Source organism: Camelina sativa, chromosome 13 (genome assembly GCF_000633955.1).
Source record: "Camelina sativa cultivar DH55 chromosome 13, Cs, whole genome shotgun sequence".
In the NCBI taxonomy this organism is placed as follows: domain Eukaryota; kingdom Viridiplantae; phylum Streptophyta; class Magnoliopsida; order Brassicales; family Brassicaceae; genus Camelina; species Camelina sativa.
In genome coordinates, this window is record NC_025697.1 from 18,671,030 (window position 1) to 18,691,216 (window position 20,187).

The window sequence follows — 20,187 nt, forward strand, 5'->3', positions numbered from 1 at the left end:
TGTCAGCTAGTGAAGGCTGAGCATCAGGTACCAGGTGGTTTGCTGAAGAGTCTTCCCATTCCAGAGTGGAAGTGGGATATGATTACTATGGACTTTCTAGTGGGTTTGCCAGTGTCCATGACGTTTGATGCTATTTGGGTCATTCTGGACCGGTTGACTAAGTCGGCACATTTTCTGGCCATTAAGAAGACTGATGGAGCAGCGGTCTTGAAGAAGTATGTGAAGGAGATAGTCAGGTTGCATGGGGTGCAAGCGAGTATTGTGTCTGATAGGGATTCCAAGTTTACTTCGGTGTTCTGGAGGGCATTTCAGGGAGAGATGGGCACTAAGGTGCATATGAGTACAGCTTATCATCCCCAGACTGACGGACAGTCATAGAGGACGATCCAGACGTTGGAGGATTTGCTGAGGATGTGTGTGTTGGATTGGGGTGACCATTGGGCAGATCATTTGAGATTGGTAGAGTTTGCTTACAACAACAGTTACCATGCGAGTATCGGAATGGCACCTTATGAGGATTTGTATGGGAGGCCGTGTCGTACACCGTTATGCAGGACTCAGGTGGGGGAGAGGAGCATGTACGGAGCAGATTTTGTTTAGTAGACCTCGGAGAAGATTCGGGTTCTCAAGCTGAACATGAAGGACGCTCAGGATCGGCAGAGAAGTTATGCCAATAGGAGGAGGAGAGATCTTGAGTTTCAGGTTGGAGATAGAGTGTATCTCAATATGGCCATGTTGCAGGGTCCGAACAGGTCATTGACTGAGACTTAGTTGAGTCCGAGGTATATGGCTCCGTTCAGAGTGATCGAGCAAGTTGGGCCGGTGACATATATATTGTAATTACTTGAGGTTATGCGAGCATTCCATAAGATTTTCCATGTGTCTATGTTGCGGAAGTGTCTCCGTGAGGATGATCAGTTGTTGGCTAAGATTCCTGAGGATCTTCAGCCTAACATGACTTTGGAGGCGAGACTAGTGAGGGTTCTCAGGAGGAGGATCAAGGAACTTCGGAAGAAGAAGATTCCTTTGATGAGAGTCCTTTGGGACTGTGATGGTGTGGATGAGCAGACTTGGGAACCTGAGGCGAGGATGAAGGCAAGGTTTAGGAAGTGTTATGAGATCCAAGCCGCGACTTGGCTAGCCTGGTCCCATATGTAATCCGTGGCTGGAGCGGGAATGGAGTATTNAGCAGATTTTGTTTAGTAGACCTCGGAGAAGATTCGGGTTCTCAAGCTGAACATGAAGGACGCTCAGGATCGGCAGAGAAGTTATGCCAATAGGAGGAGGAGAGATCTTGAGTTTCAGGTTGGAGATAGAGTGTATCTCAATATGGCCATGTTGCAGGGTCCGAACAGGTCATTGACTGAGACTTAGTTGAGTCCGAGGTATATGGCTCCGTTCAGAGTGATCGAGCAAGTTGGGCCGGTGACATATATATTGTAATTACTTGAGGTTATGCGAGCATTCCATAAGATTTTCCATGTGTCTATGTTGCGGAAGTGTCTCCGTGAGGATGATCAGTTGTTGGCTAAGATTCCTGAGGATCTTCAGCCTAACATGACTTTGGAGGCGAGACTAGTGAGGGTTCTCAGGAGGAGGATCAAGGAACTTCGGAAGAAGAAGATTCCTTTGATGAGAGTCCTTTGGGACTGTGATGGTGTGGATGAGCAGACTTGGGAACCTGAGGCGAGGATGAAGGCAAGGTTTAGGAAGTGTTATGAGATCCAAGCCGCGACTTGGCTAGCCTGGTCCCATATGTAATCCGTGGCTGGAGCGGGAATGGAGTATTCCAGCCCATCTCTCTTGTTTACTTGGTCGCTTGGGGTGTTTGGTTGTGCGACTAAGTAACAAAATGAGGTGGTGTTTGGGGTACAAAGTTTCCGCGAGGCAGTGTGTTGGAGGAAAGTTTCCTGATTTAGAAGTTTCTATAAATGGAAAGTTTCCAGAAGTGGNTAGTTGAGTCCGAGGTATATGGCTCCGTTCAGAGTGATCGAGCAAGTTGGGCCGGTGACATATATATTGTAATTACTTGAGGTTATGCGAGCATTCCATAAGATTTTCCATGTGTCTATGTTGCGGAAGTGTCTCCGTGAGGATGATCAGTTGTTGGCTAAGATTCCTGAGGATCTTCAGCCTAACATGACTTTGGAGGCGAGACTAGTGAGGGTTCTCAGGAGGAGGATCAAGGAACTTCGGAAGAAGAAGATTCCTTTGATGAGAGTCCTTTGGGACTGTGATGGTGTGGATGAGCAGACTTGGGAACCTGAGGCGAGGATGAAGGCAAGGTTTAGGAAGTGTTATGAGATCCAAGCCGCGACTTGGCTAGCCTGGTCCCATATGTAATCCGTGGCTGGAGCGGGAATGGAGTATTCCAGCCCATCTCTCTTGTTTACTTGGTCGCTTGGGGTGTTTGGTTGTGCGACTAAGTAACAAAATGAGGTGGTGTTTGGGGTACAAAGTTTCCGCGAGGCAGTGTGTTGGAGGAAAGTTTCCTGATTTAGAAGTTTCTATAAATGGAAAGTTTCCAGAAGTGGAAAGTGCTAAAAATGGAAAGTTTTATGTGAGTTAGAATTCGTCCATTTTTGTGGCGGAGAGCCTTGGAGGAGGGCTTGTGTGGCCTTAGTGGCGGACTTTTGAGTCGTTGCGCCGTGTGTGGCGGTCTTTTGAGTTATTGTGTGGCCTCTGCGGCGGGCTATTTAGCTATTGTGTGGCCTTTGTGGTGGGCTGTTTAGCCATTGTGTGGCCTTTGTGGCGGGCTGTTTAGCCAATTGTGTGGCCTTTGTGCTGGGCTGTTTAGCCAATTGCATGGCCTTTGTGGCAGGCTGTTTAGCCAGAGTGCCTGTTTAGGCGGTCCTTCGGGGCAATTGGTATTTGTGACGGTCCTTCGGGACAGATGGTCTTTGTGACGGTCCTTCGGGAAGAGTGGCCTTGGTGGCGGTCTTTTTTAGGACATTTGTTTGGCCTTTGTGGCGGTCCTGTTTAGGACATTTGTTTGGCCTTGGTGACGGTCCTGTTTAGGACATTTGTTTGGCCTTGGTGGCGGTCCTGTTTAGGACATTTGTTTGGTCTTTGTGGCGGCCCGATGGGCAGTGAGATGATCCTTGTGTGGTCATGAGGTATTCCAGAGAGGGGATATGTGGCTGGTAAGACATTGTGTTATCTTACGCGAGCCACGGAAAGGAAACCTAGATAGGGATAGGACTCAGACGTGTTCAGAATTGTTNTTTAGGACATTTGTTTGGCCTTGGTGGCGGTCCTGTTTAGGACATTTGTTTGGCCTTTGTGGCGGCCCGATGGGCAGTGAGATGATCCTTGTGTGGTCATGAGGTATTCCAGAGAGGGGATATGTGGCTGGTAAGACATTGTGTTATCTTACGCGAGCCACGGAAAGGAAACCTAGATAGGGATAGGACTCAGACGTGTTCAGAATTGTTTGCTCGCGACTCTTGGGGAACTTAGGTTCCCCTAGTACCATCATATTCTAAGACTTTGTGGCTTGGGAGTATGGCTGGTATATCGACTTCGGATGAAAATCCGAGGGCGCACTGTAGGGTGGCAACCCGAGAGACGAGGATTAGAATCCCTTATATATATTATGGCATGCGGGCTTAGGCCCGATGAGGAGCCAATATTATGGCATGCAAGCTTCGGTCTGATGAGGAGCCAATAGAAAACTCAAGGTTTAGGCCTGTGAGTAAAAAGGAGAGTCCAAAAAGTCGAGAGCAAATGATGCCTGGAGCGTGAGTCTATCGCCTAGAGGTGACTTTTTGTATGTCGGTCGGAGGAGTGCGGGCCATGGAGATTCGAGGACGAATCTAAATTGGTGACTGCATTTTGACTTAAGTTAAACGCTGCATATTGGGCAAAGAGAAAAGGGGAAAAACCCTTAAGTCGTTTATTTTGTCTCATTAGACGACTTTGGCCGTTTTTGAGAGAAAAGAGAAGAGAGAAGAGTGTTCTTGGTGTTCTTGGAGATTTCTCTGGATTGGTGGCTTTTTCTGGTTAGATCTGAGGCTTAGGGCGTTGTAGGAGGCTTCTAGAAGTGTTTTCCTGCGTGATTAAGGTTCATAATCTTCTTGGCAAAAGTAAGTGCATGACCATGGCTTATCTAAGCTAGAGATTGCCATGATCTGTTTATTTCTGTGTTGTTAGGCTTGTTAGAATGTTGTTTGAGGCGTTAGTAAGCTTTCTTGTGGCTTGGGATCGATTCTTGTGGTTGTAGGAACGAAGATCCGGCGAGAAGCTTCGGGGAAAACGATGCTCGGCATGTGCATCAGTCGATGCACTATATGCGTCGGTCGATGCTAGTGCGAGGACGGCGCGGATTGACCTTGGAGCATTGGTCGATGCTATGTGGAGGTGTCGGTCGATGCGATTAGGTTTTCCACGTGATGTCGAGCATGCGTCAATCGATGCAAGTGGAAGCATCGGTCGATGCAAGTGAACCTTGTGTCGATCGATGCATTCCTTGTGTCAGTCGATGCTAGTCCCTGATGGTGTCGGTCGATGCGAGCTTTGTGTCGGTCGATGAAGAGCCTGGTTTGTTTGTTGACTGTTGTTTGATGGTTAGGGTATCTCTATTGCTTGTGTGTATAGCCCAGTAGATGGGAGGATTGCCTTACTGAGTGTTTATAAAATACTCATGCATTGCAATTTGTGTTTGTGGTGCAGGTAAAGGCAAAGTGTGATCGTGGAATCAAGGCAATGAAGAGGAGGATGTTCTAGTGGTTCGCTTGGTTATCTGGCTTCTGTTAGTTTGTTAGAGTTGAGTCCTAGAATGTTGTTTATGATTGCTTGTTCTCTGGTTTATGCTGTTTGGATAATTAGTTTATGATTTGGAATTAATGTTGGTTATTGGTTATTATTTATTGGATTATTTATTGGATATTGGTATCTGTTATTTCCGCTGTTGGTTGTGTTTGATGTTAGGTGGCTAGTGGGTATGGGACCACTAGTTGTAGTGTATTTATTATTACTATTTATTATTTATTAATTAAAAAAAAACGGGTCAGGTTGTTTCAAGAAGAAGCCGCAGGCTCTTGTACCTGAACATTTGCCTGGAATTGTGAAATCAGTTTCTCAACCTGCTGAGGTGTAAGTCCTTGAATGTTATTGACACCATGCACATTGTGCGGTGCATATTGTGAAGTAACTGGACCATAAGAAGAACCTCCCTCAATCGGATAAGACCTCATATCAGAATAATTCTGAGCTACGACATTCGCATTCTGCATAGCATTCCCATAAGGTATCATTGACATTTGAGATTGTGGCATTCTCAGTTGTACTTGCACCATAGGCATCCATAGCTGAAATTATGTGTTTCCCTTGTGATTATAACCTCCATTATTCATCTTCCCATGTCTAGGAGGAAATCCATTTAATTTGTAGCACTTTTGCACAGAGTGTCCCACTTTCCCACAATGAGTACACATAGGTTTTTGTACTGGTCGAGCAGTATTATAAGAAGCAATATAAACATTCTCTGTAGCACCAACTAGAGGAGCAGTAGTCTGAAAAGCAACATTATCAACCTGAGTAACTGGCTTAACATTGATCTGTCTCTCATCTTGAGTCAGCATATTAAAATCTTGTTCGATACTTGGAATCGGTTTCAGCATGTGAATGTGTCTTCTAGTCTGATCATAGCTTTCGTTCAAACCCATGAGAAACTTTGTCACCCTGCCACGCTGCTGTAAATTCTCCCATTTAATAGCTGCATCACATTCACACCGACCACATGTACAAACTGGCAAATCAACATAATTCCTTAACTCTTCCCATAAAGTGAGCAAGGTTGTATAATAAGTTGATATATCCATGGACCCCTGAACTAACTTGCTAAGCTTCTGTTCAATATCAAAAATCCTAGGAGCATGAGCTTGCTTAAAACGAGATAGCAAGTTCTTCCAGATACCTTCTGCTGTTGGTATGAAAAGTAAAGATTGCCCAATCTTTTTATCTACTGAATTCATCAACCAAGTGGAAACAATGTCATTGCATCAAGACCAAGCCCCAAAATCCCTATGATCCTCAGCTGGTTTTCTTATAGTACCATTAATAAAACCTAATTTATTCCTAGTATTCAAGGCCATCCACATAGATCTTTGCCAAGAATGAAAATCAGAAGCAGTACTAAGACGATCCGAAACAAGAATTATTCCAGCATGATCAACATTATGCAAATAGTACGGATTATCATATTGGTCAACCTGATAGCGTTGTTCATACGGCGGCAGAGCTGGTGGTTGAGTCATCGGAACTGGTGGTGGATTACGAGTACCCATTCTTTATGCGAAAACAAGAAATCAATCGAAAAATGAAACTGGAACACGAATTGGGAAATCGAACACAAGATTCGTCGTTACCCAAGCTCAATCAAACCAGAAGCAAAAGAATCAAGAGAGTAAAACAAATTCCAATGAATAAATCGCAAATCGCGAAAAAAAGAGATTGCAGAAACTGCATCCAAAAGAAAACTGGAAAACTCATCTCCGATCAAAAAGAAAAAGAAGATAATGCGGAAGCTAAGCTAAACTCAAAGAGCTTGTTCTGATACCATGATAAAGTCCGACGAACAACAGAATCGAAGCTGAAAGAGATGATCGGAGAGAGATAACGGAACTTTATTTATCTAACTGTCAATTGTATATTACAAAGCTTAAGTCACACAATACATCATACCAGATGTATTTATACATCCACATTAAACCAAGATAACCAGAATTAACCGGTATAACCAACTATATGCTAATAGACCTAGTGTAAATCACGTTGTGGTGGATCGAGTCACAAACACATCCTTCGGCAATATAACGAAGCGGCGTATCAGTCTAGCTAGAAGCGGTGCTCAAGAAAGAATACAGTATTTAATTCTTCTTGTTTATTCATTCCCATTTAGTTAACTGAATCTGTTCATCTCGTGACAATGTCTGATCTTTCGATCAATAAATTAAAAAGCACCTTTTTCTTAATAAAGAACAAAAAAAAAAGACTTACGGTAAGAAAACCCCTTTGGAGAGGAAATGTGACGTGGCTTTGTCATAATGAACAATGAACGGTTTATGTGACCGTTACTACACAAACGTCATGTGATCGAAACTTTGGTGTTACAATGAACCGGACCGGGTCAATCTAATGAACCAACTCTATAGAGACACGTGAAGAAACCATTCCGTTCGACTTTTTCAATTGCTGAAATTTATGAATCCAATTCTGTGAAAACTCCAATATATATTCTATGTAACACCAAAGTTTCGATCACATGACGTTTGTGTAGTAACGTGGCTTTGTCATAATGGGTTTGTCATAATGAACAATGACAAACTCCAATATATATTCTATGTTTTACTCTAAAATAAAACATAGTTTTTTTCAATCTATCAATCTATTTTATATTTTAAAATAGAGTTAGTGTAAAAAAGTAAAGTTGTATATAGAATAATCCTACCATTTATTCTATTTTAGAGTAAGATATAGAATTAGGTTAGAGCAAATATTACTCTATAACAAAGTATTGACTTTAAAATAGAGTGGGGTTGGAGATGCTTTTAAAGCCTAATAATTTATCACAAAACAATAAATCCAACAAAACTTTGAAGGATTTAATTACTTCAATCAAAAAAATTTCCATATAATTTTTTATTTTATCTTGTGTCCAAACATAACATTAAGAACCATATGTATAAAAGAACACATATTAAACATTTTAGAAAAAAATTCAAATTAAAAATTATATTTCTAAATTTAAGATATATATTAATTATTAATAAAAATAAAATAAAATATATCTCGCGTAAGCCTATTTCTAATATATAATACGAATATGAGCAGGGATAATGATCCACCGTAACATCCAAAATGGGTTTCCATTGTGTTCGTTGGTCAACTTTATGCGACTATTATGGATATATAAGCACCAATTTTTTTTTTTTTGGTTGAAACAGCTAAGCCCCTAAATTATATAATTTTTTTTGTAAATGAAAGAGCTCCGAAAGATGAATTTTTCATTTTCAAAATTTTTAATCTTAACTGAAAATAAAAATATTTCACTAAACTTAAAATTTTTAACCATTTTTTTGTTGAAACAGCTAAGCCCCTAAATTATATAATTTTTTTTGTAAATGAAAGAGCTCCGAAAGATGAATTTTTCATTTTCAAAATTTTTAATCTTAATTGAAAATAAAAATATTTCACTAAACTTAAATTTTTTAACCAAAACCTTTCAAAGAAAAGAATAATTTTTCTTCTCCTTCGCGTAAACCTAATTAATTGAGTAGAGATAGAAACGTTCAAGATATTGTATAGTTAGAATTAACCAATGAGCAAAACCGGTCTTACCAAAAATATACTGGATTTCAATTTTACCAATGGAAACCCATTTTGGATGTTACGGTGGATCATTATCCCTGCTCATATTCGTATTATATACTAGAAATAGGCTTACGCGAGATATATTTAATTTTATTTTTATTAATAATTAATATATATCTTAAATTTAGAAATATAATTTTTAATTTGAATATTTTTCTAAAATGTTTAATATGTGTTTCTTTATACATATGGTTCTTAATGTTTGGACGCAAGATAAAATAAAAAATTATATGGAAATTCTTTTGATTGAAGTAATTAAATCCCTCAAAATTTTGTTGTTTTAGATTTTATTGTTTTGTGATAAATTATTAGGCTCTAAAAGCATCTCCAACCCCACTCTATTTTAAAGTCAATACTCTGTTATAGAGTAACATTTGCTCTAACCCAATTCTATATCTTACTCTAAAATAGAATAAATGGTAGGATTACTCTATATGCAACTTTACTTTTTTATACTAACTCTATTTTAGAATATAAAATAGATTGATACATTGAAAAAAACTATGTTCTATTTTAGAGTAAAACATAGAATATATATTGGAGATAGTCTTAGCACACATAATGTTTGTGTAAAGACCATATATCAGACATTCAAAACGAAAATTAAGTATTGAAAATAGTTTACAAATATTACCAGATAAATCTCATATTTCCCTACATCTTTTCCAAAGCTTTAATATATGGGTCGGACTAAGACTTATATGATAATTCGCTAGATCTCTATAACCAGAAAATTATTATCGTAACTCAGTAACCATGAAAATAAATAAATAAAAATTATGTGTAGTCTCAATCGTAAAGAAAAATAATTGATAAATATTAATCTTTTTGCGATTGGTTTTACAAATTTGTATATTCTTTAACCCAATCTTAATATTTGGTTTTCTTTTTGAATCCACAATAAGTTGCTACGGTTTGATTTTCTTCAATTAGTCTCCTAACAAATTTCTTGTAAATTAGAAACTCTATATGAATGCTTAAAATGTGTTATACTTCTATGATGATTGGTTATTTCTCGGTCTTTGTCTCTATTCTTATTCATTATGTTCTTTTAATTATAAAAAAGAACTCTCCAACATGTAATGGAAGGGAAGACAAAATCAGAAAAATTGATATCAACAATATATACAATCCAATTATTTTTCTGACATAACTACATTTATAATTTATTTTAACTTACATCTAATTTTTTTTTAATTAACTATATTTGAACTTATAATATCTATATGATGACTTTCCATAAGATTTTGATGATTTTAAAATAAGATATGTGAGAAAAAAAAATCAGACCGACTCAAATTCATCCAATCAATAAACTAAACTTCTAAAACCTGAATTTTGTACTATACTAATGAGATTATGAATCTAGACAATATGTTTTACAAGGTAACAGAAGAATCACCAATGATTATTTTGAATAATTAATAAGTGTATTCAAGATTTATCATATGCTCTAGTGTTTACTCTCTAATCTTGTAATCACTCTTAATATAAAAAAATTTGGAATAATGCATATTAAAATATGGCTCATGTCATAAAAATTTATGAAATATCTTATACTATATCTTGCATTAAATTTTGAATAAATTTCATGAAAAGAGAAGTGTGTCAAATTTAATGCTTTTTAGATTCAATATAATATCTCTATTTTCTAATCATTTTAAAATAAATAGTATAATTACCATTAAATTATTTTGTGAAACTATTGCTTTCTACTATTTAATGGGATGATTAATGCTATTTTTATTTTCTTTAGTACATACGTTTTAAAGACAGCTAAACTGTAACTTATAGAATATTAAATATAATTTAATTTTATCTGAGTTTTGTCTTCAATACAATATATATGATTATTGAATATAATGTAATTTTTTAAATATATTAGAACATATTTTCTATTTTTAAATCAGTCTATCATAAATTAATTTGGCTTCAATTTTTATTTTAAAAGTAGAAAAACTTTTTTCTTTTTAATTGTTTTGATTAGTAGTTTTATTTTTAGGTTATATGGTATATGCTTTCATTAGGAAATATATTATATGTTAAAACTAAAGGTTATGTTATGATGCCATTATGTTATTTTTATTTTATTTTAGTACATACGTTTTAAAAATAGTCAAACCGTAACTTATATAATATTAAATATAATATAATTTTATTTGAGTTCTGTCTTTAATACAATATATATGATTACTGAATACAATGTGATTTTTTTAAATATAGTAGTACATCTTCTATATTTTTAAATTAGTTTATCATCAATTAACTTGGTTTTAATTTTTACTTCAAAAGTAAGAAACTTTTTTTGTTTTAATTGCTTTGATCAGTAGTTTTATTTTTAGATTATATGGTATATGCTTTCATTATGAAATATACTAGATTTTAACCTGCGGTATACCGCATGATAATTTTTTTAAAAATAATAAAATTTTAATTATTATTTGTTTTTTATATTTAGTTTGTTTTGTTTGGTTAAATAATAATTTTGTTTGTATTGTCAATTATGAGAACAATAATAGGAGAAATAAATACATAAAAATGTAATTTCTAAGCTATTGTCGGATTAAGTCACAATTTTACCAATTATTTAATTGTTTTACAAAATTTTAGTAATATTACCCTGATTTAATATGTCTAATATTCTAATATTAGTGGTATTGACCAAATAATTAAATGAAGATTTAACCCGTGTTTCAAAACCGAATTAATAATATGTTATATTTATACTAATGTTAATTCAAACTGTCATGTTAATAACATGTCCCGCCATATAACAACAAACCGTCATATTAGTGGTTTTGGTTGTGGGTGTTGTGTTTCGTTTGTGAAGTTGATATTTATACATGGAAAATGATTGATGAGCAAGGAGTTTACGATCCGTAGCAGTAAAGAGAGATTTTAATTTTTCCTATTTGATTTGATAACAATATCGCATAATAATATTCAGTTTCTTAACACGATATATACTATATTAAATGTATTTCTTGATGCTAAAGGTAAATATATCCGATTTGGGTTTCTAAATTTGGGTTTCCGTTTTTATGAACTTTATTAATGTTATAATAATAATTGCGATTGTAATCATTTGTTACTCAAATACGGTTGTGTCATTTAAATTTAAGAGATCATAAAGTCTCTAAAGATCTATTAAAATAGTTTTAAAGTTTTTTATGGGATTAAAAATTTAATGCGTAGAATTGTTTTTGGAAAAATCGAAATGTATAAATGTTGTCAATCTATTTATGACAATAAACGTATCAAATTAGGTCGATTTAAATAGTTCCATTAATTGAGTTTCTAGGATATGTTATTTTAGAAAAATCGTTAGGGTTTAATGTTGTAAATAAAACAAATTAAATAAGCAAAACTTAAAGGGCATAAACCAAAATGTACTTCAAAATGTTAATATAGATTATATGTTAAAACTAAAAGTTGGATAAAATCTATTTTTAAAAGAAAACTATACACCATATAAGATATAAATAAAATAAAGTATATAAAAAAAATATTTATTTCAAGAATAATGAAAAGACATGTGTCACAAATATAAAATGCCAAATGTCGTATTGGCAGACAAAGTTAGAAAAAAATCTTCTCATATTATATAAGAAATTCATCATCTCACTTTTGTATGGGATTCCTAATATTAATTAACTGACATCTTCATCAGCATTAAGTTATATCAATATGATTTTTTTTATAGGTATGGGTGTATGGAAACAGCTTTGAGTCCTTCCTTGTCCCAGTTGCTAACCCGGCCCAGCAAACTCTTGAACGATGGGCCGTGGAGAATGGAGTAAATGGAGACTTCAACTCCATCTGCCAAAACGCAAAGGCAAAAGCATTCATACTTGGCGATCTCGTTAAAACCGCTAAAGAGACTTGGCGAGCTCGTTAAAACCGCTAAAGAGAAAAATGTTTTCTTATTTTTCTCTTTCTCCTCTTTATTTGGAACTTTCTTTTGGTTTTTAACTCTATGCATTTGTAGTTGAAGGGTTTTGAGATCATTAAAGCTGTTCATCTAGAACCAGTTGCTTTCGACATGGAAAGAGATCTTCTTAGTCCAACTTACAAAAAGAAGAGGCCTCAATTGCTCAAATACTATCAGGTAATAATATTAAAACATTAGGCTTTATCAAGCTTAAAAGATTTAGGTTTTAATATCACTTTCTATTGGCGTTATTGAACAGAGTGTGATAGATGAAGTGTACAAGACAACAAAGGAAGGTCAAGCTTCCGGACAGTAGTTTTCCTTCTACTTATCTAATTCATTGTTGCATAAGACATTAAGACACTAAATAAGTTTATATTGATATTTTGAGAAGCTTGCGCACCAGATTGGAGATATTACATAGCAACTTGACATGCTACAACATGTACTTTTGATTTTTACTTCCTTTAAAAGGTTTCACGTATGGTTCCAAACTTGGACACGGAATATATCTCGCAATCGTAGAGAAAATGGTATGAATTGGGTTATTAGACATGTCATTATGGATTTGAGTGTAATTGGAAAGTAAATTTTTGTGATTGGTAAGTAAATGTCGTCACTAATGGATTAATGTAATTAGGTAATTGTGTCAATAAGTTGGTAAGTAAATGTCAATAAGTTATAAGGATCCAATATGGTGTTTGTTTTTTTTTAAAGATAAACGGAATAGAGCTTTCTTGTCTCGGATCGCGACTGCCGACTTGATGATGTTTTGCTTATGCTGATGGTGTTTGATATGTATCGTTTGTTTTTGTATGATATAAAATTTGTTAACCAAAAAAACCTTTGTACAATAAATACAACATTTAGAGTTTAAAGTATTGAAAATGAGCTGATTTTAAACTGAAAGTTACAACAAAAGAATTACGTAGTCTATGCTTCGGATGTGAAACCAATAGCAAAGACCATCAGCATAAGCGTCCGTGCCCGACATGTGAATGGTGCTGAAGCGATTGCGGATGTTGTTGGTCGATAAGTTTGATCATTGATGCATCGATCTCTCTATCTCTATCCATCCCGTTTTCATTGAAAGCACGGAAAGATATTTAAAACTTGAGCCATATGGCATATTGATAAGAATGCTTCAAGGGTGGTTTTAAAACCCTCATTTCGTCAACGAAAGATCGACAAATCCAGAATGGTGTAAAAATCATGTTGGGCTGGATTGAGTACAAACACATCCTTCGCCAATATAACGAAGCGGCGTATAAGTATAGCTAGAAGCGGTGCTCAAGACAGAATACACTATTTAATTCTTCTTGTTTATTCATTCCCGTTTAGTTAACTGAATCTGTTCACCCTGACAATTTCTATCTTTCGATCAATAAATTAAAAAGCACCTTTTCTTAATAAAGAACCAAAAAAAATACTTGCGGTAAGAAAACCCCTTTGGGGAGGAAATGTGACGTGGTTCTGTCATTATGAACAATGAACAATGAACGGTTTAAGTGACCGTTACTATACAAACGTCATGTGATCGAAACTTTGGTGTTACAATTTGGTGAACCAACTCTATAGAGACACGTGAATCTATTCAACTTTTTCGATTGCTGAAATTTATGAATTCAATTCTGTGAAAACTCCAATACTATTAGACTTTTGGTAAAATTGAACTCCAATATGTTATTAGAACTTTTGTTTATTTTACGGCTTAACCGTTCTAACGATTGGATAATTCGAACGATACCATGCCTAATCAGAAAACCGGTCCGGTACTTTTTTTTTTGGTTGTCAAAAAAAAAAACAACAATTCTGGTTTTCTTCTAAAAAGTTTTGGTTGAAAATTTTTACATTTTTTTTGGACAATTGACAAAAATAGCACACATTTAAGTTTTTGTTCCAAATCTAGCACAGTTTCTCAAATATTCCAAAACTAGCACAAATTTATATATTATTAATTTTTGGAAAAATCTAAATTATTTATAAAACTAAAGGTTATGTCGTCTCTTCTCTGCGTCCACCGACAAGATTCATCTTCTCAACCCAAAAAGCTCCGCATGCGATTCCCATCACCGGAGAGAAAGAGCGACACAAAAGCTATAAAATCTTCGAGTTCTTTTCCAGCAGTATCGGATCGAAACGGCTCGTCGTATCCTCTCTTCGTTGATTCGATCAGATTTACACTGAAAGAGCTTTTCTCCGTCTTCTAGTTATTCTATCTGTCGTTGAAACACGATTTCTCCTATTACTAACATAATCGAAGATTGTTTCTGAAGCTGCGGAAGTGTTCTTCGCCATGAGGAATTTTGGTGACTGAAACTGGTACTAACAAATCCATACATATTTTAAAATTTGACTCTCGTAATGCATTGAAGTGATTATTAAGTCGTTAGAAGGATTCAGCATATATAGCTCATGATTTTGTTTCTCTTAGGATTTTAGAAGCAGGTTGAATGAGGTTGATGTTGATATCAGCAGAAGAGAGGTTCTTGAGATTAGCAATAAACCTCTTAAAGAAGGGTTTGTTGATGATGTTTTATTTTAGCTTTGCATTCATCATATTTGCTAGTCTTTGTTGAGGTATCTAAATTGTTCTAAATAGAATTTGGAATCTGGAGAGAATGAAAGGCTGAAGAGGCTTTGTATTGAATCGCTTAACAATTTTGTTGATCAGGTTGTTTCATTTTGGCTTAGATCCGTACTTTTGAAGTGTTTCTTTTGTGAGTTAAACAAAAACATCTTATATGTTTCTATGGTTGGAGATATATACAGCTTGAGCATCGTACTAAGTGCCAAAGCTTGAAAGAACTGAAGAGAGTGATTGGCTTAATTAATAATTTCTTATTAAGAGAGTGATTGATAAGTACTCAGTTGCTTATTGCTAACACTTATAGTCTTAGTCTTATACCATGTTTTCATCTTTATTGCTTATTGCTTGTGTGTTGTTTATTGTTGTTTCTTGTATATTGATGTTTTTCTTAGTCACATTTAAAAATTCAGGAAGCACTATTGAGAATTCAAGAAGACTTTCCTGAAACATATTCTCTGATAAAATTCAACTTTTATCGCAGGAAACAGAGCTTGGAGATTTTTTCAAGCTATGTGATCTAGTATGGAACTTGTGAAGCTTTTATAGATTGTTTTGGTACTTGTATGCATCATAATAGTGTCACATGTTTCTGTTAGCACTTTGTTTTACTTGTGATTGAACTTCAGGAAACATTATTTGAAATTAAGGAAGGATTGTATGAAATTCGGGAAGGATTGTATGAAGATCTTCCTAAATGTCTGAAACCAGCTAACTTTGGATTTCCAGTTTAGTCCACAGAACTAAAAGAGAGAAGAAGAACAATAAACATAGCATAATCTTCTATTTTATTGGCTTAATTAATAATTTCTTCTCTTTAGAAAGAGGAGGAATCAAAGGAAGAGTTGAAAAAACTAAAGAAGTTGAGCTTTAAAAGTCTTAATCAAATCAATCATTCTAATCTCCATCTCCTTATGAAGCCTCATTGTCTCCTTCGCAAAATCCACCTTCTTCTTCTCCATTACCATAAAATTTTCATCAACACTCTAATATCTGCTACCATGGCTCTTGCTCCTTTCCTCTGCCTCTCACCACCATCTCCATAGTTGTTCCTTTTCCTCTTCAAGATCTCTCTTTGTCTTCATGACAAGAGTCATCGATCCACCAACTCCAGCAAATCTATATAAATTGTACCAGATCTTGTCATTATGTAGTTAATACTCCTCAATTTGCTATGTCTCTCTTCATCTTCATCTCCATAATCCTCATCTTCGTCCTCTTGATAGTGATTATTCGAATTTGGAGGCATTCGTGTGAGAGAACAGCCTGAGATAAGCGCAAGGTTCTAATCCAACTCTTCCATTTGATTATATAAAAGCCAAATCGAGATAGATGACCAGTCAACATCAGAACAAGCTGAGACGACGACGGCGATCTCTTCCCCGTGAGTTGATTCAGTTTTAAGAGGACCACAGTTACAAAGAGTCTCGTCGTGAGTCCAGAGTAAAGTTTGGTTGGGTTTTCTTGCTACGGCGGAGTTTGTAGCGGCTAAAGCGGTGGAGTACGGTGAATCGAATAACCAAATCGTCTTGGCATTTCTTACAAAAATTGATGAGGATGAACTAATAATGAAAATCTCGGATGAAAGGATTGAACACAGATTTTGCCGGAGAAATCTCAAATTGTGAATTTGATTTTACCACCACCGTCTGTAACATAGAGGCGGAGACTACGGCCAATCCATCAGAGCAGCATAATTGAGTTGAGATGTAAGAAACGTAAACCTTTTTGGATGACACAATCACTCCGTTTCCAAATTTTAATTTTCAATTAATATTTTTATATTAAAAATGCTACATTTGGAAAAGTTGAAAATATGTGCTAACTTTGGAATAAAAACTTAAAATAGCGCTAGTTTAGGATATTTTTTTTTTTTTTAACTCAGTGAAATGTTTATTTTCATTTAACAAAAAGAAACTGTAATACATAGTTTTAGAAAATCTACTTTAAATTCATTTTAAGAGCTATTTCCTGATAATTGAAATTAATTTTGGAGCTCTTTCCTGATATTTTAAATTTATATTTTTGTAATTTTGGTGCTTAGCTGCTTAAAAAAAAAAAGTGCTTATATAATAGTCGCATAAAGTTAACCAACGAACATCATGGAAACCCATTTTGGATTTTTTGGTGGATCATTATCCTGCTCAAATGTATTCCAATTAATCAACAGTCCTTAAAAAGAGAAATTTATAATCTTCTACCTATCCGTTTCATAAAACTAAGCATTGTTGTCGCCGTTTCTTCCTTTGCATTTTTTCTTTCAATTGGAGCTTTTTGAAACATATGCAAGTTGACGAACAAATATGCATGCAAGTTATGAAACAGACGTGTGTCGTTTCACTCGTCATATGTGTCTGTAAGTGGACGGACCTCCATTCGCAGGCATATGATGTTCTTTTTTGTTTCTTTCTATAAACCTTATATAATTACAAATGCTTTACTCATTTGAACTATTCGACGTATACTAGTGAATCAATGGAAAAGAGAGAGATATTTCCTCAATCAAGTTTGGATATTTTGTAGATTTTTAGATCATTTGTTTACAAGAATAAGAAAAGAATATATATTTTTGATACTAGACATATTTTATTAGAGTTAAGAATAATGTTGATGGATTCTTACAAAATTTATTTTGTAATATCCATATAGATATATATTAGATCGGTATTCATGCTATAGCATAGATTGAATTTTATTTTACACAAAATTTATAAATATTTTTATATATTAAAATAACTTTTAATATGTTTTATTACTTTTTTTAAACATTTTCATCATTTAAAATTTTAACATTTTATATTTAAAATGTCATCCGTTATAAAAATCATAACTCATTTTCTCACATAACTCATTATATTTAAATTGTCGTCTGTTATAAATATGTTAAATATATTTGAATAATTTTTTTATATGTTAAATATTTATTATATTCTTTAAAAAATTTAATTTAAGCTTGAATTTTAGAATTTATAAATAAACTGTTTTTTCTTAATCAAACTTCAAATTTAAATTTTCCACCATTTTTAAATATAGTTTCACAAATGTTCGCTTCTTTATAAGGAGATAGTATTTAATAAATATAAGTTGATTAATAATAGCTATAAGTCTGATTTTTTTTAGAAAATGATATTTATGTTTTGTTTAGAAAAAGTGATTTTTAATAACTGTATGTTAAATAATTTTTTTAGAAAGAATTTTGGATTTTACCCGTAACTCAAAATATCATGAATGAGTTAAAAATAATTAATAATTTAAATATTCTTAATGATTGGTTTTATTTTGTTATGTAGTTTATAATAGTATTTGATTTTATTGTAATTAACTACTTTTAGTAAGAGTATTTCTTAATTGTGCTTCCGAATTATTATTAGGAGATATATTTTCTTACTTTTTTTTTTGGGCAAAATTTTCCTCACCTATAGTTATCTATATGTATATTTAACTACTTAAGCATGGTGAAAAAACCAAAAAAAAAAAAAAAGCGTTCTGGTTGTCATAGAATATAATAATAAACCTAGTATTTTGAAAATTATAGCAAAGTCGACGAGAGTTTTATTAACCTGATTAGGCCAACTTGGCCAAGTCTTCAATGTTCTCACCGACCCTTTGATGGAGTCGATCTCCCATGTTTGGGTTAACGAAGTGTATAGACCACTTGACTAGTAGACAAAAAAAGAAAAAAAACAAAGATATTTGAATAGCCACATATATAATCACAAACAATGCGGTCTACCAAGGTGTCTAGATTACGGTTTCTATTTTTAAGTACTTTTCTTGTTCCATGAAAAAACGTATCCGAAGTGGCTATCTCTAGACCGTCATAAATTACATTTTTTTTTTTTTTTCATTTTTTTTCATTATAACAATATAACAAAAGAAAAAAGACACGACAAGATATGTGAGTATATATACATAAGCATGTGTTAGGTATATAAATCACTTTTTGCCCACCTCAACGGGTGTGTTAGTTTGCGAAAGGCTTTAGAGAAGTCAAAATATCATGAAATCGGACATCACTCCACCAATACTCACCGAAGATGGCGACTGCAGCGAGAATAAGAGAGTAAGAGTTGCTGATCCGGGATGTACCGTTGGCGGCGAGGACAGACCTGTGAAATTACCAAAAATCGAAGACGACGGTATACGTATCTTAATTACTAGTTATATATGATAGTCCTTATATAGTATTTCGTCTTTTCGAATTTTACAAGAGTGTTTGAATCTAATCTAGCACAAAACTGTTTTTTGTTCTTTTTTTTTTATCATTATCTTGACATAAGAACTTTTTTTTTTTTTTTTGGTCAAAATCTTGACATAAGAACTAAAATGTAATTTTACAAACAAAAAAAAAATTATGATATATTATTAAAGAATATTTTTATTGAACGTAAGACTTATTTTTTTTTTCTTGGTTAATAACTTATAACATAAGAACAAATTCTAAAAGTAGCAATCAACGAAATATTCAGATTAAAGCAAAAACATTTTGGGGTGAAGAAATTCTATATTGTACGTTTTTTGACAAATAAATTATCTCGACATATTTAGGGGATGTTGGGACATCAGGAGGAGGAACACAAGTTTTAGTCGATGCACTTATGGCTGACGTGGCAATCAACGATAAAGACGGCAGAACAAACGCCGTCCACGGAGTAGTCTCAGTCATGGGACGGCAGAGAGCTATGACAACCGCCGTTTCCACCGTTGTCGACGAGATTCCGTCTTATGACATTTTCGGAATTTTTGACGGTCTTAGGCTCGCTAAATTCTTCGAGGACAGGCTGCGTCGGCTCGTGAAGGAGGAGGTAAAAGCATGCTACGGCTGTGGGGCGGCGGCGGACTGGAATAAAGTTATGAGATCGTGTTTTTCGGAAACGGTGGGGACAGTGGGGACAACCGCGGAAGAAGCGGTGGTTACGATTGTCGGAAAAGAAGAGGTGATTGTTCTGTGCCGTGGCGGTGCAAGGGTGGTTCTTTACTCTCAAGGCGGTGTAGCTTTGCCTCTATGCCATATTCATCATCACAAGGTAGTGTTTTGTTGCATTTAAATTCATTAAATTAAATCACTTATTTTGCATTAGTGTGGGCATGATTTTCTGTGTTATTTAGTTTTTTTTTTTTTGTGGTACAACAAAATACGATGCTAAGTTTAATTACATAAATAATGTTTTCTTTTCCCATTTTTGTAATTTTAATAATAAAACAAATCACTAAGAGAAACTATTGTATACTTTCTACCGTAGAAAATATAATCTATCGTCAGTCACAAAAATGTTTTTTTTTTTTTTTTTTTTTT

General features: G+C 34.5%; 2 protein-coding genes across 2 annotated transcripts; both read left to right on the top strand.

The window, feature by feature from the left end:
• On the top strand, positions 11,925-12,620 carry LOC104738369 (long chain acyl-CoA synthetase 5-like). Its single transcript, XM_010458554.1, has 4 exons — positions 11,925-11,951; positions 12,077-12,235; positions 12,362-12,481; positions 12,564-12,620. The coding sequence occupies exons 1-4, from the start codon at positions 11,925-11,927 to the stop codon at positions 12,618-12,620; spliced, it is 363 nt and encodes a 120-aa protein (XP_010456856.1).
• Positions 18,639-19,971, top strand: LOC104738370 (probable protein phosphatase 2C 54). The gene is made up of 2 exons (XM_019234836.1): positions 18,639-19,030; positions 19,440-19,971. Exons 1-2 carry the CDS (start codon positions 18,892-18,894, stop codon positions 19,937-19,939), a joined length of 639 nt encoding a protein of 212 aa, XP_019090381.1. The 5' UTR covers positions 18,639-18,891; the 3' UTR covers positions 19,940-19,971.